This window comes from Lissotriton helveticus, chromosome 5_1 (genome assembly GCF_964261635.1).
Source record: "Lissotriton helveticus chromosome 5_1, aLisHel1.1, whole genome shotgun sequence".
Lineage (NCBI taxonomy): Eukaryota > Metazoa > Chordata > Amphibia > Caudata > Salamandridae > Lissotriton > Lissotriton helveticus.
In genome coordinates, this window is record NC_136065.1 from 260108595 (window position 1) to 260132654 (window position 24060).

At 46.3% G+C, this 24060-nt stretch overlaps 1 protein-coding gene across 1 annotated transcript in view; it reads right to left on the reverse strand.

Annotated features, from left to right (window-relative positions):
• Positions 1-534: 534 nt before the first annotated feature.
• SSNA1 (SS nuclear autoantigen 1) overlaps positions 535-24060 on the reverse strand; it is a 73118-nt gene continuing 49592 nt past the window's right edge. Inside the window, exon 3 of the mRNA XM_078642151.1 lies at positions 535-3418. Coding sequence (XP_078498277.1) covers positions 3305-3418 — 114 coding nt within the window. The 3' untranslated portion in view covers positions 535-3304. The remainder of the gene's footprint in view (positions 3419-24060) is intronic.

A 24060-nucleotide genomic window follows, 5' to 3' on the forward strand; every position in this document is an offset into this window, starting at 1 on the left:
TGCGGACTAGATACACCTGTAATAATAGAACTGGCAAGGAGTTAAGCACTCCAATGAACCTCATTGGTGCAGAATTCTTCCGAGGCAGGAAAGTTCAGCTGTGTGTGAAAGTATGGGATTTGCTAAGTGTGAGCCAGAAAAGACGACAACATTAAGGTGGCATGACATTCTCACGAGATTTGCATTGATTGAAGCCATCTTAGATTCATGGACTTTAACCCCTTCGACGCTCATGACGAGCTGGGCTCGTCATGAGGTAGCCTCCTCGCACGCTCATGACGAGCCCAGCTCGTCACGTAACATGCGATACCGCAAATCTCAGCGTACGGGCGGAATTCCGCCCGCACGCATGCGGTTAAGTTGTTTGTGTTTGGCAGTTTCAAAGCATTCTTTGCTAACCAATCAACATACTTATTTGCCCAAAACGAATTGCTGTTGATAGAGTTGGGATACACACACCACACCTGGAGTTACTAAAGTGTTTACTATTTAGAGCGGTACTCTGGACCATGAAAGACATTAGACAAAGGATCATCAGTTGTATAGACTGGTTTGTTTTATTTGGTCACAATATGGCATTAAGGTTTTGACAATTATAGGGAAGTGACTGCTTTTGTAGGGGTGGTTTCAAACTAATGTCATAGATGATTAACTTGTCATATTAGGAATCATTCAGAGAACAGATTTACTTTACAAATCACTGAAGATAGATATCAATATAGCAATAAGTATAGTCGTTAAAGTATCTTTCTGACTATATATTAGACATTTCTTTTATGTTCCAGTTTTAGGAAGTCACAGAGCTTTAACCTCCTACAAAGATTTTCACAATGGGTATCATGTCATATATGGTTAGTGAAGTGGAACTTAAAAGGTGAAATATTTATCGAGGCATTTCTTATTTTAGATAAAATATCACGTGGAGCAGGTTGAGCCCAGCTGTAAAAATAACCAGAGTGAAGATGTCTAGTGTCTCTTTCTCCCTCTCATCCCAGTCCAATTTCCCCATGCTTACTACTGGCCCGCAATGTACTTCTTGCATGGTTATTAGTTGGTTCGAGATAGCGATGAGACTGACATCACTCCTGTTGAATCTTGTTAGCCAGGTCAGTGCACATCTGACAGAAAACCTGCCACGCTCGAACTTCTCCAGGCACACAATTTGTAAACTTTTGTTAATTTCATGTTCACATCAGCAAATAGTTGCTTTTTGAAAATTAGTTCTGCAAGAGCAGTTGCACCATGGGGAAAATCTCGGTCCCTCCATGCCAATCTGAAGTAAATTTCCAACCATTTTCTTGCTGGGAAGGGGGTTGGAAAAAAGATTGTCAATCCCCACAAATCAACAAGTATGCAGATGTGTACAAACACAGTCCCTGAAACGCACACTACACCTGAATGAGCAGATTCACTTATATGAAAATCTTGTTAGTAAATCAGTTTACAAGTGCAACATCAATTTTTGTTAATTAAAAAAATGTGTACTGTAGACAACTGAGCCTGGTTTTGTCCATTGCCAAACAGGTCTCATTGGAGTGTAAGCACACCAGTTCATAATAAGTACAGTCGCCTAATAAAGGTCTTACATGTCCTTAAACATTGGGTTCCGGTAACTCTGTACTATTGGATAAGGACACATACCAAACTCCATTTAGGCTGTTTTGTGGGGACAAATCAGATCTGTTAAACCCCAAGTGCAATACAATAGAGATGCAACAATAATGAGTAAATAACGTCTATTAAAATTACACTAACTATGTTTTAACATTAAAAAGATCAAAATCTTGAGTAGAAAGAAATGTTCTTAAAACTGTGAACTTCATTACCCTGTTAATCGCTTTATGCCAAAATCCCCGTTGCACCCCACACAAACCTTACCCTAAACATAAAATCTTCCAAACTTTTGTCCTGTTCTATGGTTCTGGGATAAGAGACATCTAGGAATAAAAAGTAAAGCCCACCATTTACTTTAAACGAGGAGATAGCCCTCCTTTTCAATAAGCACACTAACCACTTACTGATGTATATAAACCCTGACAATAGCTCATTACTCATATACGGCTCCCCTCAACCCTCTGCTAAGACTCTCAACCCCTGTTTATCTAGATAAAGATAATAGGTTATGTGGTGATGCAGTATTATAATTTCTATTTTAATTCATCATGGTTTTAGGCTCGAAAGGTATGTAACTATTGAATGAACTATAAATTGAGAGACTGAAGGGAACTAACTTAAGAAAAGATTTGGTCCATATGTTATAGGACCATTGATCTTAGCATTCTCAATTTTAAACAAGCTAAGGTAGTTTTACCGGTTCAAGCCGCTAAGGACTGACATGGGTCATCATCATTAGTACTTGTAGCCTTCATACTATGCGCCATATTTGTGAGAATGTAACTCAGAAAAAGGAAATCACCTTGCTGTGCTAAAGGAAATGGGCAGGGTGCGGTGTATTTATCACACTACAGCGCATTCCTGCCTTTTCTTAGAGCTGGAGCACAATGTGCTGCCTTGCGCCAAAACAGGCACCTTTGCACCATGGTGCAAGGGTATCTTGGGGAACACCCACGCAACGCCTCCATGGGACAGAGTAACAACACAGCGATTTGCTCCAGATTTATCAAGCTACTCAAGACCATGCAAGGGCACTTGCGTGGCTTGAAAAATTGCAGTTCAAGGGTTGCTTTGCTTGTGCACACCCGCAATGTGGTGCAAAAGCGACACAGTACTTGATAAATATGGCCCTATGTGCCTAGGAAGAACATAGTTAATTGGCTGGCATTAGGAACAAAAAGAAATACCCATCAATGCTTGAAGAAAAGAAAGAGAAGTTGTTTCAAGAATCGATTGCTGTGGCCAAGATTTTTTTGGCCTCTATAATTATCAAGGTAGAACCTTGAAAGGAGGTGATTTAGCACTAACGAGCAAAGTGAGGATATATTGGAAGTGGAGTATTGACCATGTTGTGGATATGCTTCATGACAGTCAACAGCAAATTTTATTTAGTAAGAGGACATTAAAGCCGATTATTGTCTGACAAGAACCAGTGGGGGTGCTGCTTAGCCTGGTTGACGTTTACAGCGCACAGTAGGATGCCCACTTAAACAGGTATGCTTCCATTGTTTTATTACTGAATTGTAGCAAACAGTCCTTTAATTACAGATTAGTATAAAAAAAGAAACATCGACCATAATGATATATAAACAAAGTTATAAAATTACAATCCACTTTTTCATTTTGGGCCTTTCCTTTCCTGTACGCGATTCAAACTGAGGCAGACTCTCAGCCACTGAAGTCCTTCGGGTCAGCTGTCCTTATGCTGGACGTTTGTCGTAGGGCCTCGCAGCTCTGTGGTTTTATTCAGGTTCCCAGCTTCCCTCTTCAGAACGTTTAAGAGAGTCTGTGAGCTTTCCAGGATCTGTGAGGGGTGAGGGGAGGGGGGGAACAGAAAATCATAAAGTGAATGTTTTATTTAACAGTTCTCCTACACAACAGCCATAAACTGTCTAATCTTAATGCATGTTATACATATGTTCCTCAAAGTAAATCGAAGGTTTAGAAACCGCTCCTAGGCTGGCACCTTGAATTAACCTTAGCCAATTCTATTATAGGCTCGAATAATGGAATCTTGGTTAAAGTATACAAGCGCTAATGTGAAAGTGGATTTTCATTTGTAGAGAGATAGGAATTTGTGCACCTGGAATTACTGGACTCTCTCAGTTTTACCTTCCCAACTTTTGTCCAATTAGAGTGATTAGCTCCTGCTAAGTGTTGAAAGGGCATTACCGGCATCAATGGGTGCCTTGTCTCGGTTAGTCACACGCCCCTCTGTCAGTCCTTTCACTCTCTCTCCCGACTCTACCCAATACGCAGTAGGCCATTTAAATAAATACTGCTCTTCCACTCAGGGCCTTACTGACCAATCAGTGAGGCGGACAACTATTGACTACCCAACCAGCTTTTGCGCCTCTATGGGTGGTATTTATCAAATCTCCATTAAAAGCTGGGTCAGGGTGGGCAAACTCTCTGTTCTACTGCGGGCACCATGTTTCAACATTTGAAAAACCAACTGGAATTGAGATGCTCAAGTGTGGTAGATGACACATCAAACTCTACATCATACTTGGTCCCCGAGAAAGCAGCAATCGACCTGGAAGGAAAGTGGGAAGCATCCACAACTCTTGGAAGAAGTTGTCAAGCTCTGTGGACCAAAGCCAGACTGGGCCTCACACCCAATACTTTGAAAAGCAACGATTTTCAGCAGCGGCTCCTTTTTGTGAGACTAACGACCCATCATTTTACATCTTTTTCCGAGGGTTCTCTCAAGTATGTCTTCCTGCAGAATGAAGCACAGTATCTGGACACTGATAAAGCAATGCCATCACTCATCTGTACATCTTCATTGAATCGTTTGAAGCAGAAGGTTCAAAGAGGAGTCAGTTAAATTGGACTTAGGAGAATTTCGGTTTAGAAAAATCACAGGACCAAAACTATCTCCAGCCACTCCTAAATCTTTCTTGCATTCATTTGAATTTACAAATAATTCTGGGCATGTCTTTTTTTAGAGCTGTAAGGTGGCCTCTGAGCAAACATTACTCCTCTTAGCGGTTTCCAAGTGGCAAACAACTCATTAGTTCAAACGTTGGAAGGGAATGCCCAATTGTTTTCTCCTTCCTACTACTCTGAAAAATACCTTTCTTTAGATCAGTTTATTAACTTTTCTGCATATTTTAAACAAAACTACACTACTCTCCTGGAACTCCAAATACAGTGACACACTGAACATTCCAGCCATACTCTTCGCAGTTCACCGTAATATGCCCTTTTCTGAGATTTGCTTTATCCTTCTTGTTTCATGAACCTTGTTTACAGAAAGTTATTTTCATCTCCAATGTTTTAATTAATATTTCAACCTCTAGTGTTGGGTCTACTGACATTAGCTTCTTGTCACTGTTGGACTAATACTGATGTGTATTGTGCTGGTAATTCTTTTCACAACTTCAATTTCAGAGGGGCAGCCCTGACAAAGGTGTTATACTATCAATCAAATATTGAGTGTGGCAAATCACCCTTTAGGGTATCGAGGCGCTGGAGTGGTGGTTTGATCATTTAAACAGCCTGGTCATGAATTCTTTCTGAAATTCCTGGAGCAACGGTGTGGCCCGGAGGTGCAAGGGGAGGTTGTTCCATGCCTTGGCTGCCAGGTGCAAAAGGAAGCGTCCTCCGTTGTTGGTTCAGCATATCTGTGGGGTGTCTGCAAGAGAGAGGGAGGCAGATTGCAGGTGTGTGGTTGGTTGGTGGAAGGTCAGGCAGTTGTTGATGTATGCTGGTCCTTCGTTGTGCAGGACCTTGTAGGCGTGGGCTAGCATCTTGTACTGTACTGGTATCTCTTCTGAATTGTGAGCCAGTGTAGTTTCCGGAGATTGAGAGTAATGTGGGTCCTTTTGGGGAGGTTGAGTCTTGCAATTGAGTTTTATTTTGTCTGGAGTCTCTTCAGGAGATGTGCAGGCATTCCTACATAGGGTTTGTTTCCGTAATCCAGTCTGCTGGCGATGAATGCCTGCATGTTTGTCTTTCTGGTGATGATTGGGAGCCAACTGAAGATCTTGCAGAGCATGCAAAGGTTATGGAAACAGGCAGATGAGATTGTGTTGACTTGTTTCTTAATGGATAGCTTGCTATTCAGGATGATGCAGAGGTTGCAGGCATAATCGTCATGTTGGGGCAGTCTGTTGGCTGAGTTCCATGGGCCACATGTGCCGTTCCCAAAGATGAGGACTTCCAGCTTGTCTGTGATGAGTTTGAGACAGTTGCCAGTCTGCAACGTTCATCATGCATCTGTGGAAGTTGACTTAGGTAGTAGAGGGGTCTTGGGACAGTGAGCGGAAGAGCTGGGTGTCATAGGAGATGATGTTGAGTCTGTGTGATCTGACAGTGTCAGCCGGGGGGGCGGGTCATCTAGGTGTTGAAGATGGTGGGGCTGAGGGATGATCCTTGGGGGACTCCACAGATCTTCTTCGACTCTGAGGTAAACAGTGGAAGACAGATCTTGTGGATTCTGCCAAGGAGGTAAGAGCATCTCTCTGGAACCAGATGTGGTGGAGTCTGTTGATCAGGATGTGGTGGGAGATAGTGCCAACGCGGCGGACAGGCCCAGGAGGATGAGGGCTGCTGCTTCTCCATGGTTCAGGAGGGCTCTGATGTAGTCGGTGGCTACGATCAGAGCTGTCTCGCTGCTGTGGTTAGCTCGTAATACTGACTGGTTGTGGTCTTCTAGGTATTGCATGGTGAGGAGGCGGGGTTGTAAGCTGGTTGATGCTGTCAGCAGTGGGGGGTTGGTGTTTTCGAATTTTTGTAGATGGCCGAGAGTGTTGTGCTAGAACTCAGCAAGGTTGTCGCACAGTTCCTGGGAGACTGCAATGTTGTCAGTGGCTGCAGGATTAAAGAATTCCCTCACAATGGGGGGGGGGGGGGGGGGAAAGAGGTCCTGGCTGTGTTTTGCGCTAGCTTCAATGGGATCAGCTAGGGTGTTCTTCTTGGTTTCGATCAGGAGACGGTGGTAATGGTTGAGAGCAGTCCTGAAAGCAGTGCGGTTTTCCTTCTTTTTGCTGGTGCGTCCTTCCTTTCTAGTTGTCGGCAGTTGCATTTGGAGGAGTGCTGTTCCTCTATACCCTTTTTATTGGTCCTTTGGCCTTGGCAGGAGCAATGGTGTTGGTGCACTCTGTGATCCACTGTGAACATTGTTTTGCTACTTGTTCTGGGTTGTGTGTAGGGTCTGAGATGTTTGGAGCACACAGCATTGTTCAGTGATGTTTTGATACATTTTTCCAGTCTCTGCGCGTGGATTTGGGTGGGTGTGGTGCTGGAGTAGGTGGGTCCTGAGATGGTGAAGTTGATGCTGTAGTGGTCTGACCTGGTGAGCTGTGTGGTATGGTTGTACCCGACTTGGTTGCTGGATGAATAGGGCGGGGTCTAGCTTGTGTCCTGCAATTTGGGTAGCGTCTGTGACAAGCTGCTTGAGGCAGAGGTTGTTCATGCTCTCCAGGAGGTTGACGGTATTGGCGACACTGGGGTTGTCAAAGAGGAAGTTGAGGTCCCCTAGGAAGATGTAGTGGTTGGAAGATGTAGTGGTTGGAGTCGATTGCAAACAGGGTGATGAGGTCAGGAATGGTGTTGCAGAACCTGGAGCATGGCCATTGTGGTCTGTAGGCAAGGGTTCCTCTGATGGTGCTTCTTCCGCCTGTGTGGAGTTGGAAGTTGAGGTGTTCCATTATCGGGGTTGGGTCATCTGGGGGTGTTGTGCAGTCGATGGTGTCCTTGTAGACAATGGTGATTCCACCTCCGTGTTTGTTGGATTGGTCCCGGTGTGTTCTCTTGTAGCCTTCAGGTGTGGCGATGTCTGGTGCTGAGGTGGGGCTTATAGCCAGGTTTCAATGAGGAAGATGAAGTTTGGGGTGAGAGATGAGCTCCAGTCCAAGATCTCCGTGGCATGTTTACTGAGTGATGGAGAGCTGAGCAGGATGCACTGGAGTTGTGTTGTGGTGATCTCGGTCGTTGTGGAGAATGAAGCTGCATTTGCAGTGTCTCTGGTGTAGTTGGGTGCTTTGGTGAGGCAGCAGTGTCTGAAGTAGAACAGTTCTCTGCTGGTACGCGGGGATGTGCAGCAGCAGTGGTGGTGGTTGCTGGTGTGTCCGGGATCCAGGGCTCAGAGGTCTTGCCTTTGGTCCAGCAGCTGTGTTGCGGTGACCGGCAAACACACTTTGTCCATTTATGCCCACTCAAACTACCTACAAATTCAACCAGACCTGAAGCTCCAAAAACCTGAAAATTAATCCCAAGGCTTACAGATTTCGTTTTGTTTTTTGATTGTAGTCATGGGAGGTGGGAGAGGCTGGCAGGAGGGCAAGAAACCAATGGGAGCTGGAAAATGATGGGAGGGGGAAATGACTACTAGTTGAACCAACTAACTAGAACCAGTGACGGTGTGTACGTTAGACCATTTCCCCACTTATATTTTAACCCCCTAGACCCCCGCGCCCGCCTACATTGCCACCCACGAGCCGTGCCAGCCACCACTGCCTAATGTCTTTCAGCAGCAGAAGAGCGCCTGAGGCAGGTCCTGGAGAAGCCAGTGCAACCCTGCCTAAGGGGGTGGGGGTTATATTAAAAGACATGTATTTGTTAAGTTAGTGATCCGCGCGCCAGCCCCAAGTGCGCATGTCGGTTTAGACGGCTGCATTTCTCCGGCCAGCCTGACATGCGCACTAGAGGCGTCTCCACCTGTGCATTAGTGAGCCGGGGGTGACTCAAAGCTGCAGCCCCTGGTCTCAGTAATGAGCGGTGAGGCCTCCTGCCTGAGCCAATTCGGGCACTGCTGTGACAGCAGGAGCAGCGCCCGGATTGGGTCAGAGATGCAGTGGTTTGGTTAGTAGGGGCCTCATGGCAGTGTCTGCTCTTGGTGCCTGGTGAGGCAGTGCGTGGGTGGGAAAAGGCTCGCTCTCCCTCATTTTGGTGGGACACGATTCGAGTGCAGTCCTTGGTTGCTACGGGCCTACGGCACAACAGGCATTTGAAAAGACTGAGCGGAGTCAGCAGAGCTGCCTCAAGTTCCACAGGTAAGTAAAAGTAAGTTTAATTAGCGAGTTAATTGTGGGTGACCATGGATTCATGCAGCTATGAGTTTGTTTTTATTACTGCACTGTTGTTGGAATCGGTGTAGCAGGATGCGGCTGCCTTCCACAGTGTGTTTGCGAAGGGCTACCATGAATGCAGCAGAACAGCCATTTTTCCTCGTATGTGGCAAGCGGCATTATTCACTAATTAACTGTGTGCTAACTCTCTCGGTTCAAAATGAGCTGCTTATGTCGAATGCGTTTTGTCCTCCAATATCATTCTGCGTGCTAATTGCTGCTATTAAGCGCCTCTCTGTTGACTGCTCTGAGCGCATACCAAATGCAGACTGTGAATATATTGAATTGTCATTTGCAACTTTTTTGATCAAACTGACTGATTTAATTGGATGATGCAGCTAAACGTTTGTTTTACCGCACTGTTGTTGGAGTCATAGATAAAAAGAGCTGAATGAACGATTGGGCGAGGGTAGGTTGGGAGGGGAACAGACACGAGAAGAGCAAAAGGCTGACCTGCCGCTAATAGTAGACAGAGTGCCTGAAAGCTGCCACTTCCTCAGGGAGGAGGAAAGACTGGAAAGCGAAAAGAAGTGCAGCAGACCGTAGTAGTAGCCCCACAATCGTAAGGAGAAAGGCTCATGTTATTAATGATTCATTACCGGGTAATATGCCATGTTGACCCTTCCCCGAGCCTAAATGATGTGGCAGACATAATAATAATAATCCACATTTGTATAGCGCACAATCACCCGTTAGGGTCTCTAGGCGCTAGGGGGCCGTCGGGAAGATTAAGCAAGCTATTGCCCAGAGTCGCATGGTGCTGGGCTAACCTGCCGCCGGAGCCGGGGATCGAACCCTGATCCCCAGATTCCAGCGTCAGTCGCCCTGGCCGCGGCGCCACACCTCTCCCACAACAGAGCTTTCACAGCCAGACTTGGGAAGTGCAACACAATAAAATAATGCACTCAGGGCACTTGCAAGAGCACACACACTAGTCTAGTGCTATGTACTCAGGACCAGAGACGAGTATATTCCCATCTGACAAGCATGATTCTGCAGCACATCCGGGAGGCTGGAAGGCTGCTTCTGTAGTTGTGCAGCAGTTTTAAAGGCACTGCCGAGTTCCTTGTATATAAGTTTTAATACAACAATAACTGTGCCAAGATAATTCTGGTGATTAATGTACCTGCTGGAGGGAGATTAAACTTTTGTCTAGTGGCAGTTTTGACTCATCTAAGTTAGTGCAGAGGGTTAATATTCCTGCTGCAAAGAACATGTACGATGGAGATGACAACAGTATTACATGTGCAAAGCTCAGTGGGTTACTGCTTATGTCCCAGAGTTCCTTTTGTTACTGTGCAGTTTATAAGTTACAATCATAATCTAGCACAGTGAGCTATGAACTGCCAGCAAAGAGCTGCATGCAAATCTCTACTGATGTCATAACTACACTCTCAATTACTTTATTCACGTTCTTGCTTTCTCAAATTTTCTTGAAAATGCACTATTTCCCCACTCTTTTTTCAAAACTTTCTTGAGGGAGGGGGAGAATCCCCTGAACCTCCTTCATGATGGTCGGGTTCGGTACGGTCGCTCGCCACATGATACCTATCCCAAATGTTTATACCCCTTCACTTTCAAATATCACCAGCCGCCACTGAATAGTACAAAACAAAAGAAGTCAAAATAAAGCAGAGGAACCCAAAATAAACCAAGCCAAATCAAAAATAAACTACTAGACTGGACACCTGATGGGACTGGCATGTGGGCACTGTTCTGCCTAACTGTCTAGGTGAGAACTGTGGGGGTGTCCGGGGGGGTGGACCCCTGGACTGGGATATGGCCCTTGGCGACCCCCTTCCGGAGATCTAGGACGTCAAAGTAAGTGTCGGACCTCCCTGCTGAGCTCTGTTGGATGGACTCCCCGATAGTGATGAATGCTGCAAGGGGCGCTGTCTGGGTCCTGTGACAAGAAGGAAAGTGTGGTGCGAACTTGGATGAGAAGGTGGCTGGTCTCTGACTCTTATGGTTGGCCGCTGCATGTGGAGGGCCATTTTGGTGAGTCGGACCCCAGAGCACAGTGCTTTCCAGTACCACAGATCTGATTGACCTGATCATCTTGTCCGGCTACGGTTGGGCTGGCTGGGTGCCTCTTGCGTTTGTCTGTGGGTCTTGGTTTCTGCAATCATGGCGACAGGGGGGAAAAGCTCTAGGACCAACGCCCAGAAACAGCTGGCGAAATTTGCTTGGGCCAAAGTGGGAGAAAAAGGTGACTCACCAAGATCGGCCCATGCACCGGGATCGGGATACATGATGTTATGGCAGCGATCGGTGGGGTACGTACCTCAGTGGACTCCGTCACGGTTGAGGTCTCGCTACTAAGAGCGGACTTTAAGAAAATGGACGAGAAGGTTAAGGAACTGAAAATAGTGACAAACGCCCTGCAGGCGGACACATCGGAACTCCAGAGGCAGTTGCTAGACATGCAGCAAAAGCAGGCAAGGATGTCGCAACAGCTTGATGATTATGAAGGTCGGGCCCGCCGCAACAACATCCGAATCTTAGGGGTTCCAGAACGCATGGAGGGGCCAGCAGCAGACTTGTATAGGGAAGAACTCATTACGAAACACCTAAAGCCCAAGACGTTGTCCAGCTACATTTCTATAGAAAGAGCTCACAGGGTGCCATGTGGTCGACCGAAGCCCGGTGCGCCCCCGAGGCCCCTGACTGCCAGAGTGTTAAACTACACAGATAGGGACATAATACTGTAGACTTCACGGTCCGGCCTGCCCTTGAAGTTAGATAACTAAGAGGTGGCGTTCTTTCCGGATTTCACGGCCAAGGTTCAGGCGCAGAGAAGACGCTTTCAAGCGGTGAAAAAGGAACTGAGAGATCGTGAGGTGAAATACACAATGTTCTTCCCGGCGCGACTGCGGGTGGAACTGGATGGCAAGTCGTGGTTCTTCGGCTCACCAGAGGCGGTCTGGGACTGGATGGAGGGATGGAGCATGGTGGGAAATCGCAGGAGAGACCGCCCTGATAGAACTGGCCAACAAAGGGGGAGTTCGGCTGGAGGCGGCCAGCACTGACCCTCAAGCGGAGACAAGTAGATTGGAGGAGCGGGGCTGAAAACATTCGGAGTGGGTCTGCGGGGATTTGATCTGGCAATATACGCAAGTAGGGGGTCGGGGGGGGGGGGGGAGAGGAGTCCGGCTCATTGATACGAGATTGTTTTTGCACTCGGGCTTTATGATATGGTACCATTTTCTGACTTTATTGATGTGATATGATGTTGTTTAGTTTTTGTGAGTGAAGGATGGCTGTGAATTGCGATGACTGTAAAGTGTATCTGCGGGAGGCGGGACCGGTTCCCTCTGCATTTCAGGGGGGGTGAGAGGCACTCTGCCATGTTTGGGGGTGGGTAGTTTTAAATCCACAGGCAGGGAGGGGGTGGATGGGGAAGTATGGGGTGGAGGGGTGCGTTTTGTGGTTCGCTGCTGTTTTCAAAGTAATGGTGTGCTCTTATACTGTGGACAAGTTTGCTCTCTCATTGTGTGTTTTGGAGAGGAGTTTCACAGTGACTGTAATGCGTTGCATTGTTCTATTTTTCATGTTCCTATTCTATGTGACAGACAAAAAAGTGATGCTGGTGCCCTTCTTTGCAAGTTGCATGTGGTAATGTTTGATGTATTTTCAACCTGCTTAACTGTGACGTTAGCCTGGATGGGGGCTGAGTGGGATTCAGTGCTCTCTGTCCTTTCCTGGAATCTTAATGGCTTAGGCGATAAAATAAAAAGAGGCATCATCCAGCAATATTTGAAGAGACAATCCTCAGACCTGGTTCTCCTGCAGGAAACTCACTTGGTTGGTAATAAAAGGAAGGCCCTAAATAGATGGGGTAACAGTCTCCTGGTGCTAGCTGACTATATTACCGGGTCTAGAGGTACAGGTATCTTGGTTCAGAAGAACACTCCATTGATCATCCATAACACATGGGCGGATTCTGCTGGGCGATTTGCGGTGGCTGAGGCCCAGTGGGAAGGGAGGGCCCTGAACATAGTTTGTCTATTTGCCGCCAGCGCTGGGTAGAGATGCTTTAGTAGAGTTAGGCCGGTTACTAACTAATCTCCCTGATGGTACTTTACTAATGAGGGGGGTGGGGGGAGACTACAATATGACGATGGTCGACATGATTGGCAGGTACCCGCAAAGGCAGGGGGCGAGGCGGATGAGCTTATGGCAGAGTTTACTGCGGCGTTGGGCCTCTCGGATGTGGGGCGGGAATTGCAAGGCGTAGATACTGACTTTATTTATTGGCATGGCAGTCCCGCCCGAATTGATTACTTTTTGACATACGAGGCCTCAGTGGCCAACTTCAGGCGGCCCAGGACGTATCCCCGAGGTTTATCAGATCACTCCCCAGTGGGAGTGGACTTTACTTACGGGGACAAGCAGCAGAGTGGTACCATTGTTATTAACCCATGGTTGCTTAAAATTACGGATATCGGGGAGGAGCTTGAGGTGCAGACTAGATACTTTCTGGAGGAGAACGTAGGGTCGGTAGCGTTGGCGCAGATGATATGGGAGGCGTATAAAGTGGTTCTTAACCCCTTCGCTGCGGCGGCTATTCCGCATGCATTGCCTGACGCTTAAGAAGGAGGAATACAAACTTAAGGCTCGGGAGCACATGTTGGCTAAGCAGGCGGCTACCCATCATAGGCTGTATGAGCTTGGCGATAGGGCAGGAAGGACTCTTGCGTGGCTGGAGAGGAAGGAGCAAGGCGCGAGCCCCAATTAACGATGCCGAGTTTCTTTACCGCCCCGGCGAAATAGCGGATGCATTTGCAGACTACTTTGAAACAGTGTACTCACCCTCGACGGCTTATACAGCAGAGGATTCAAGTCAATTGCTGGCAGACAGCGACGTACCGACTCTTTCAGATGTAGATAGGGAGTTACTTGACACGGATCTATCCGATGAGGAGATTCGAAAGGCCTTCGGCCAACTTAAGTCTGGGAAGGCGATGAGGCCCAACCGTACCCCGGTGGAGTTTCTCAAGGCAGTGGCCTCCCAAATGGTCCTGCACATGCGGGCAATGTATCAAGAAAGCTGGGAGAAGGGGGTTCCACCGTCGGACCAACGACGGGCAAATATTGTGGTAATTCACAAAGCCGTCAAGCCGGTAGATGATTGTCGTTCTTACAGGCCAATCTCCTTGATCAATGTTGAGGCAAAAGTTTTAGCGAAGGTCCTCGCCACTCGGCTGGGAACAGTAATATCCTCCCTTGTGCACCGGATCAATCCGGCTTCATGCCAGGGACAAACACGGCTCTTAATATCCGCCGGCTACATAATGTGTTGGCGCGTCGGCAATATTTAGAGGAGGATGCAGTCATACTGTCACTTGATGCCTCTATGGCATTTGATTCGGTCGAATGGCCCTACCTTTTTGAAGTTCTGGCGAGAGCAGGATTGGGCCATAAATTTATTAGGTGGGTGCGGCTGCTCTACACCGATATCCTGGGGCAGGTCAGGGTAAATAACTACACATCCAGGCAGTTCACCTTACAGAGAGGCACCAGACAGGGCTGCCCTCTATCGCTGCTGCTAGTCTCTCTCATGCTAGAGCCCTTGGCAGTATGGATACGGCGTAACGTAATGACGAAGGGTATACGATGGTCCCACGAGTGCGAAGACAAAATATCCCTTTATGCGGCGATATATTGCTATATCTTACATGCCCATACAGGTCCATCCATACGGTCCTTAACATTTTTACAAATTTCGGGAAATATTCAGGATACGTTATTAGTTGGGGCAAATCAGTGTTATATGTGCTCCATGGACACACCCCCCGCCTCCCAAGAGATTGTGCACTGGTGGTCTTGGAGGATGGTTTCAAGTACTTGGGAATCTTCGTCACGCCGGACCCGGCTCTCTTTTTTAGTCGCAATTTGGCACCCCCGCTGGCAAGGCTGCGGGCTGATGTTAAGCATTGGAGGTCACTGCCACTGTCTCTGGTGGGCCGAGCTGCTCTTTTTAACCTCATGGCTGCTGGAGCGATTCCCCTGCAGTGCTGGGCCGTAATAAAAATGGGTGTGGTCATGACTAGCTCAGCTCGTCATGAGCACCAAAGGGGTTAAGATGTTGGCCCTTCCACGATTCTTATATATTCTCCAGAACTGCCCACATAGGGTTCCAGATACTTACTTTGTTGCAATAGAAGGGGATATACGTACACTACTCTGGGATGGTAAGGCCCCGAGGATTGCGCTTCAGAAATTAACAAAAAGGATGGTATGATGGAGGCATCGCGCTGCCTGATATACGGCTGTACTATTGGGCCTCGCAATTGGTGACTGAATAGGTGGCGATACGCCCCGCCGGATGACCAGGTATGTGCCCTGCATAGATATCAGATGGATCGATCAGAGTATCTTGGGGCTCTTTATTCTCATACTAGGAAGCATTATATGGGACCCACCCAACATACGGTACAGATATGGAAGTTAGCTAATTCCTGTCTAGGCTGGACCGGCGTGCTTACTAAAGCGACACCATTGTGGTATTCGCAGAAACTCGGTATGCTTTGCCATCACCCGAGATTCGACAGGTGGGATATGATTGGTATTTCAACAGTCCATGACTTGGTTAAAAAGGGTAAGATTGAAGACGGCGTTCCCCAGCTGTGAGGACATACCTGAATCGTCCCCTCTTGAAGATCGACTGCTGGATAGGCAGTTGCACGCCAAGGCGATCTCCCTGACTTATAGGAAACTTAGTAACAATATGCCTGATTCCTTCGGGAAGCTTAAGGAGCATTGGGAAGGGGACTTTGACCGATTAAAGAGGATGATTGGAGACAGGCGCTGATGTCATCTAGAGGCTGCCATCACACTTAAATTTCGACTAATTCAACTTTGTATTTTACATCGCTCATATCTAACGGGGGTAACACTAGCGAAAATCGTGTCTCAACCAGATGACCTGTGTCTGAGGGGCTCCCAACAGTCAGCCACTTTTTATCATACGATGTGGGACTGCCCGCTGGTGCGAAGACAATGGGACAGAATCACGACCCACATGCAATCTGCACTAGGGAAAACACTCACTTTGACGCCCCGCTTGGGTTTGCTTAATATATGGGAAGCTACTGACCTTACTGAGACGGAGCACCAGTTTGTGACGCTAGGCTTCACATTATTTAAGAGGGAAATAGCAAGGGGCTGGGGCGGAGTGACGTCACCTGCAGAAAGAGCTTGACAGATGCATGGTAGCTGAGAAAGAAGTGTATGTAGCTAGGGGGTGCCCGAAGAAGTGGAACAGGAAATGGTCCAGGTGGAATTCATATAGAGGGGAGATTTGCGTATCGTCTGTGGTGGAATTGGAATTACAAAGGCGAAGGGATGGGGAAAACAGTATTTAAGATGTATGTCATTTTAGCCTTGGCCCCAATTACGGTGCTAAATGTAACTTGCAAATGTATTATATAAGACACGGATGTGTTGTCTGTCATGCAACTTTTCAATAAAAATATTTAAAAAAAAAAAAATAAACTACTACAGAATAATTACCAAAATTAAACTACAAAGTTAGCCAGGCAGCAGTCACCCTGACAGCGGGACAGCGCAGGCGGCCTCGAAGGCTGTGAATGAGGCAGGAGCAGCGCACTATGCCAGGAGGTCAATAGCTACCCACTGCCCACCTCCCCCCAATCAAGGAAGAGTTACTGCAACCTGGAAATGAATTACAGACTTAAATCTGCTCCACAGGCAACTGCTACTCTGAGCTTTTGATCCTTTAGAAGGCACATTTACTGCAACTGATACTAAGACATCAAGATTGCCTCTGGGTTTCATGGTATAAAAAATAAGCCAGACTCTACCCGACCTACTTTGTGTTATAACTACACAGCTTAAGCATTTTTAAATAAGAAGAGAGGACAGAGATCAAAACTAATAATAAATATTACATTGAGGTTTCATATTAAATAGCTTATTCATACTCCACGCCTCCAAACTAAAGGTGACTCTGTCCCTTCATTAACTGGCAGCTACAAGTCAGAACTCTATGTAAAATTACACTTTAGATCCAGAACCACCACCTGTCTTTTCTATGATGGATATTTAATATCAAATTCGCATAGACCTAGATCCACTGCACTGATCTTAGTCTCATAACCATTACAGAAAATGCTGTACTGCAGTTGGGATGCAGGCGGGAACAATGGACACTCTCAGAAAGGAGACAGTCTATGTTAAGGAGACATGAAGACAGGAGTACAGATATCGATGGTCCCTGGGGTTAGAGGTGGTCATAACAAATCCTGGTTGTCCTGCTGCCTTTGTAGTTGGTGAATGCTTCATGCTGGGACCTGCCTGAACTGCAGTAGCCAATTTGGGGAAGAAGGCACGAGTTGCATGGTAGACGGGGATGACAAACACAATGCGAGCACCGAACAGGCTTGCCTAGCACCCAAAAAGTGGGCCTTCTCTGCTTTGGTGACCACATTTTCAAAAACAGGCATTGGCAGTGCTAATCCAACAGGTCACACCATTTGGCTGCTATGCTGATCACTGATGTGGTTCAGCATCAGCAAAAAGAGAGAGAGAAAAACATTTTGTCAATGTTGTACAGCATTGCCAAGAAAGATAGGACAGGGAGAACAATGGTTGAGCAGGCGGGTGGGAAGGAAGTGAACACCACAGAGTGGCAATAATAATAATAATAATAATAATAATAATGAATAACATGGTTGGGGAGGAAGGGAGGTGGGGAGGGGCCTAGATAAAAAAAAAGCACAGGGGGGGGGTTTGTTTGGGTGAAAATAACCAACAGTAAAAATAAGGAAGGGGGCAGTAGGGTAGAGAGTGAGAAAACACAGGCATTCCCACTGAATGCAAGAGGCACACAAAACTTGGCTGAATGGGGGTTAAGAAGGATACAAGTAATCCAATCAAAATTATTGTAAAGTGGCTAAGCTTCAGGGGGTGGAAAAACTTGAAGGAAAGTCTCTGAATAACAAACAAACCAAATGAGAGTAACAAGAAAGCCAACCAATGAAAAGAAATGGGCTGGACCACAGCTCACTGTAAATATTGGTATTGTCGACAATAGGTTTCAAGAACAGTTAGCTAAAAGTTGTATGCAAGCGTGTTAAAAATGGGGGTTTCTACTTAGCAAGGGTTTGCACCTTTGCCCAAATAGGGACCCTTCTTCCTAGTCAGGATAAGGGAGTTACACTCCTAAAATAACCCCTGCTCACCCCATTGGTAGTGTAGCTTGGCACGAGCAGACAGGCTTATCTTAGAGACAGTGTGTAAAGCATTTGCACATAACCCACAGTAATACACTACAGAAGGACACCACAACAGTTTAGAAAAATATCCAATAATTTTATATACTTAAGAAAAGACCAAAACCGATACAAATCCACAATACAGTACTTCAAAATCTTCACTTATCAAAATATGCTTTAAAAATAGTTCTTAGATGTTGATAGCTCCGTCCGGGGCTATCAAGGCGTTGTGAGCAAACAAATCCAAACAATTCTGGCTGACCGTGGCTTCGCGGGCCTGCTACGGTGTTGGGAAGACCTGCAAACAGTACCTTTTAGAAATGCAGGGCGTCCATGATCTCTTGTTGAGCCTCCGAAAACAGGGCGTCCGCAGGCATCGGTTCCAGAGGTTGGTGTAGTAGTCGTCGGGGCCCTCAAAGTCACACACGTTGCAGGTCGATCTCCTCTCTGATGGAGTCCGGAGCGCTGGCAGTCGTCGTGTGCTGCGGTGCGAAATGCAGTATGCGGTGCCTTCAGGTCGCGCTGCGAGCAGCGGCTCGGTGGCGGCATCAGATGGCGTCGTCGGGGAGAGCAGGGTCGCGGTGGGAGATGAAGGTGGTGCTCGTCACGGTGCTGGCAGGTCACAATGCAAGCAGCGTCGTCCTTGCTGAAGCGTTGTTGTCAGTTGACGAACTGGAGTCGATGGCGCTTGAGTCAGTAGGCCAAAGCTGAGGTGCGGGATGAGGGCGATGCGTTGTGAAACTTTACGAGCAGTGCCCTCGAACCACGGTGCAAGCAGCGACGTCGATTTTGGCGTGGAGCGTCGTCGCGTATACCAGGGTGTCATCGTGAAGCGAGGCAGTGCGGTGCCCACAGGTCACGGTGCGAGCAACGGCTCGGTGGCGGCATCAACAGGCGTCGTCGGTGAGACCAGGGTCACGGTGCGGCATTGCGGCGGTGCCCTCTGCGGTGCCTTCAGGACACGGAGTCTGCAGCGGCATCGTAGATGTCGTCGAGTTGCTTTTCTTCTGTTGGAGCCCAAAACACACAGTCCCCAGTGCTGAAGGCAGACGAGCTTGGGGTCTTTGCTGTTTCTGAGACTTCTTGAACACGGCGGCATGCTCTACCTCAAGCCCTTGGAGAAACTCACAAAAATAGATTGCAGAAAGTTCAGTCCAGTCCTTTCACTGCCCAAGACAGAAGCAGCCACTGTAGGACAACACAGCAAAGCACGCAGCAAAGTGGTAGGTCCCTCTCATAGCTTCTCCGGCTCTTCTTCTTGCTCAAAAGAGTTATAAAGTTCAGGGGTCTGGGCCCCAATATTTATATCCCAAAATCCTTTGATCTCTTAGGCAGAGAGTGTCTGTGCCCTGCCAGAACCAGTTCTGCCTTCTCTGGTGTGATTTCCTGGCAGGAGGTGGAGACGGCATTGTTAAAGGCAGACCAGGCCCTTTGAGGAGCAAGGAAATCTCCTCCCCGTTCCCCCATTGCAGCCTAAGTCTATTCAGCCCTTTCCTGACCCTATCTAGACTATCTGGAGCCACTCCTGCTCCCCAGCCTTCTGTCATCTAAAACCCAGACAGGCAATCCACATTCCATCAGAGGCACACAGGAGGACAGAGCAAGAAAATACCTACTTTCTAAAAGTGGTATTTTCAAACACAGAATGTAAAAATCACCTTCACTACAAGATGCATCTTTAGATTCTGAGTTCAGGCATACTAAACTTTATTTTCCCACCTAGTTCCCAGGGCCAGTTATGTTTATAAGATGTTCTAAACAAACTTTCCATTCTGTCCTAGGGGGTAGGAATAGGTAGCCTTGCCATAGTGAAAAACGAAATGGGCTGTAAATCACTATCAGAACATGACATACACACCAGGGCATGTCGTACCGTTCACATATACTGCACCCTGCCCACAGAGGTACTTTGGGCCTACCTCAGGGATGATTGACATGTAGAAAAGGGAAGGTTTAGGGCCTGGCAAGTGGGTGCACTCGCCAAGTCGACATGGCAGTTACAAACTGCGCCCAGACTCTGCAATGGCAGGTCTGAATTACCTTTTTAGGGCTACACACCCAATCCTGAAACCACCAATCCATAACACAATTTACCACAGGAGCACTTGCACTTTACCACTGATCAGCTGTGAAAAAAGTGCGCAGAAACAATACGCCAGCAAAAACAGAGTCAAAACCAGGAGGAAGAAAGCAAAAACTCAGGGGAAACATGCTAAAAGATGCCAAGTCTAACAAGGCGACACATAGCAAAAGACGATGTCATACCATAGAAATGAGGACTTCAATCAGGCACCATTCCTGAGGCTCTTGTGAATGAAAGAAGGACACCCAACCTATTGTGTACTGTCAGAAGGTACACGTGAACGAGGGACAGGTAACATAGCAGTTGTGTTCCTAAGAGATCCCAGTCTCCACAGCTCATGCTGGTCAGGAGACAAAGGGGAGCCTCATGGAAAACCAGCTTTTTAAAACACATACTTGGCCTTCTATGAAAAAACTGGTACGTGTTTTGTTAAAACAAGTATGTTGGGATGCAGAGACACACATGCAAAAATCAAGAAATGTTAAAGGAACCAGCGACAGATTGTCACCTTGTGCTTATCTCATTCATATGTATGAGGAGACTCAATGTGTTATATACACATGTGGCTCATTGACTCACACTTAACTAAAGTTGCTGCAAGGCCAACTACTCCTACGACTTAAATTCCATGATGAAACCGCTCACCCCTTTATCTCAGCACCGGGTCATGGGAAGTGCCTCACCTACCCATGTTGCTTAACTGACCAGCCAGATGTTCAATCGAAGGAGACACATCAATGAATTGAGCGACAGATCCCAAGTCACTGCTAGTGAGTTTCAGACATTAATCATTTTACAGTGATTCTTCATTCTTATGCCGTTTAAAGTGCACTTCTCCATATGCAGCTAGGTATTATAAATTCTTAAAACTACTTTGACATGCAGTTGATGATTCTGAGGCTTGCGTATTATGCAAGATTACAGCTTGGTCCATACGGGTCAAAAAGGCTCCACATAAATATATAACTCAATACTATAGCTTCATCTTGATGCAAACATTATTGATCAAACCATTTTAGATCCACTAATATTTGCAAAAGTAATATGACAAAAAAACATGTTTTATAACCAGCATTAGTCAGCACTATGGACATATGAAAAGTGCTTGCTACCCATCTCCGGTCTCTTCAGATGGTAGTATTTATTCCATCACTGTGCAAATGCACCCAAGAAAGTGTTAACTACAAACCTGATACCGACACTTCTTCTTGGCCCAGTCTCTTTTACTACTTTTACTACACTTATTCAGAATCGATATTTCAAAATTAGGTGTAATAAACATGTTGAAAGGTCGCACAGCTTATGCTCATGTCACTAACTGTGATTGATGTTTCAGTTGCTATTGCAATAATCTGGCATTAATGTAGGGCTGTACGTTTTATGCCTGCTTTGAAAGGATTAGGTAGGTGTATGCTCATGGTCCAGGTAAAAGGTCATTGCTAAAAAAAACTTTATAAATAACTGTAATGACAATATTTGAGGGCAAACAAAGAGTGATTCACTGCTTGTCTGGCTTGGTTTGCCGTATGAGGAAAATTTAATAACAGGAATATAATTATTATTAATTAAATGTATAGAGCGCGTAGTCACCCTTGAGTATCCCAGCGCTAGGATCAGTACACCTGCGGGTAGTGGGGACAGGGTGGGGAAGTTGGGATTTACGGGAAGAGGTGGGTTTTCAGCCGCTTTCTGAACGCAGATAATTAGGTTCTGTTCTCAGATCGTGTGGTAAGGCGTTCCAGAGGCGTGCGGCATGAACCGAGAAGCGTCTTCCACCAGTGCGCGCTTTCTTGACTCTGGGAATGATGATAAGATGTTCCTGATCGGAACGAAGGGATCTTGGGGCTTTATAAGGTTTAATTAATTTTTCCAGGATCGGGGGACCTTTGTTTTGCATCAGTCTGTGAGTCAGGCAGAGGGCTTTGAACTTCACTCGTTCTCTAACCGGGAGCCAGTGGAGGAGCTTCAAAGCTGGCTTGGCCGAGGCTCTGGCAGGAGTGTTAGTGAGGATCCGGGCGGCCGCATTTTGGATCCTCTGCAGCCGGTTCAAGGTTGCCTCAGGAGCGCCCAGATAGATGGCATTACTGTAGTCGATCCTGGATAGTATCAGGCCTTGGATCAGCAGTTTTCTTGTGGTGGAAGGAAGTAAGGGCAATATCTTTCGGATAGATCTAAGAAGCCCAAAGCAAGTCCCGGCTACTTTTTTTGCCTGTGTTGCAAACGATAGATCTTTTTCGAGCCAAACGCCCAAGCTCTTAACCTCAGGTTTCGGGTCTGGAGGCGGGCCTAAACAGGGTGGCCAAATGTTCTGTGGCAGGGAGAATCCCTTCTGACCCAGGAGGAGAATGTCGGTCTTTGAACCGTTGAGTTTGAGATATGAACGGTTCATCCATCCTTGTATCTGCGTCAGACAGTTGTAAAGGTCCGCAGGTTGTTGGTTTGGGTGAGATAGGGACACCACTAATTGTGTGTCGTAAAAGCCAGCCTCCATGCAGGCCCCAGTTTCCCAAACACTACATCACATTGCTACCAACAGACCAGACATACACTTTCTCGAAATTGTCTAAGAGATGCATAAGCATCCGATAAATAACCTTCTGCAGACTACCTAGATACACGAAAACCACACGCAGACACCTCACTGAACACGTTAAGAGATGGACCAGATCAAAATACCCAGTATATATCATCACAAGATTACTCAAACACTGGTCTGTGATGTAAGCCATGGCATTGCACTGCTAGGAGGTCATGCCAACTTCAGACTACTTACATGACACAAAAATAACAATTCCAGCATTCTGTTTTGGAAATAGACATAATTAAGGTATTCCCAATTGTAAAAGTAAATAGCAGCAATGAAATAAATAAAAACAGAGAGCAGTCATATGATGAATTCTTTCTACTCTGTGTGCACTCTTCTCTTTACTCTGATTTCCAAGAGCAGTCGTATTCTTAGTTAAAATGGCACAACTTTTAAGTTTGGTAAAAAATACAATTGGTGAGACGAACATTTCTGTAATTCCATCTCAATGATGGGATCTGGTGTGAAGCTAGGTGGAGGGGGAAACAATCAGTGGCAGCGTTTCATTATGTGTAGTTTTTTATGTCAGAGGTTATGGGTGTGGATGTACCTGCTTGTATATCATAGTTGTGTGTGTCCGCCTCTGGCCTGACTGCATTTCTGTCCGCTTGCCTGTTTATACCTCTGTATGTGTGCCAGTCTGCCTACGCGTTTGCATGTTCGCTTGAGCTGTAGAATGCCTCTTTCTGCGTTTGTGGAACTATGTGCATGGTGGAACCTGGGTAGAAATGTGCATATTTGTGCACTGGTCAAATCTGTGCATACCTACAGGGTTGTTAATATTGGCAAATATTTGCATGGCAGCAACATTGTAGAAACAGGAGATGTGTATATCACTGTGAAAGATCTGCTACTGAGAGGTTGATCTAAATTGTCCTAGGTACAAATATTATTTGACTACAAAGTTCCTTTTAGAATAGCCTCAGAACCCCATCCTAGCGTAACTGATAGTCTTGGCAAAATGGGTTACTTTTTAAATTTCCTCTTTACCGATTGTTTTTCTATAGGATTTGGGAGGTGAGAGAACACCCCTTTACATCTATTTAAATTATGTATTGTTTTCTAATGTAATACAAATTGTAAACATTTGCCCAAATGTTTCCTAAAATGTCCTTGGAGAATCAACCACCTAGAGCTTTGTCAGATTCCACCAATTTGAGAGGCCAAACGTGCATCACAATTTACTTTTTTCCGATACATTTTGATTAAAATAAGTTAAAACACAGTACAGAGGCAAAACAACATACGCGTAGACATTAAACCAAGAATAAGGCTCAATTAATGGCAACTAAATTGGGGGAAAGAATCAATCTTCATTGCTTGCATTAAGGCCTGAGCCAACCGTGCTATGCCTCTGCATGGAGAGGGCTCTGGGCAATAATCCTCCCTTGGCCGGGGGAGAATGTAAAACCTAAATAATAAGTGTGAAACCATAGTACTTTGGAAACCACGTTAGTAAAGATA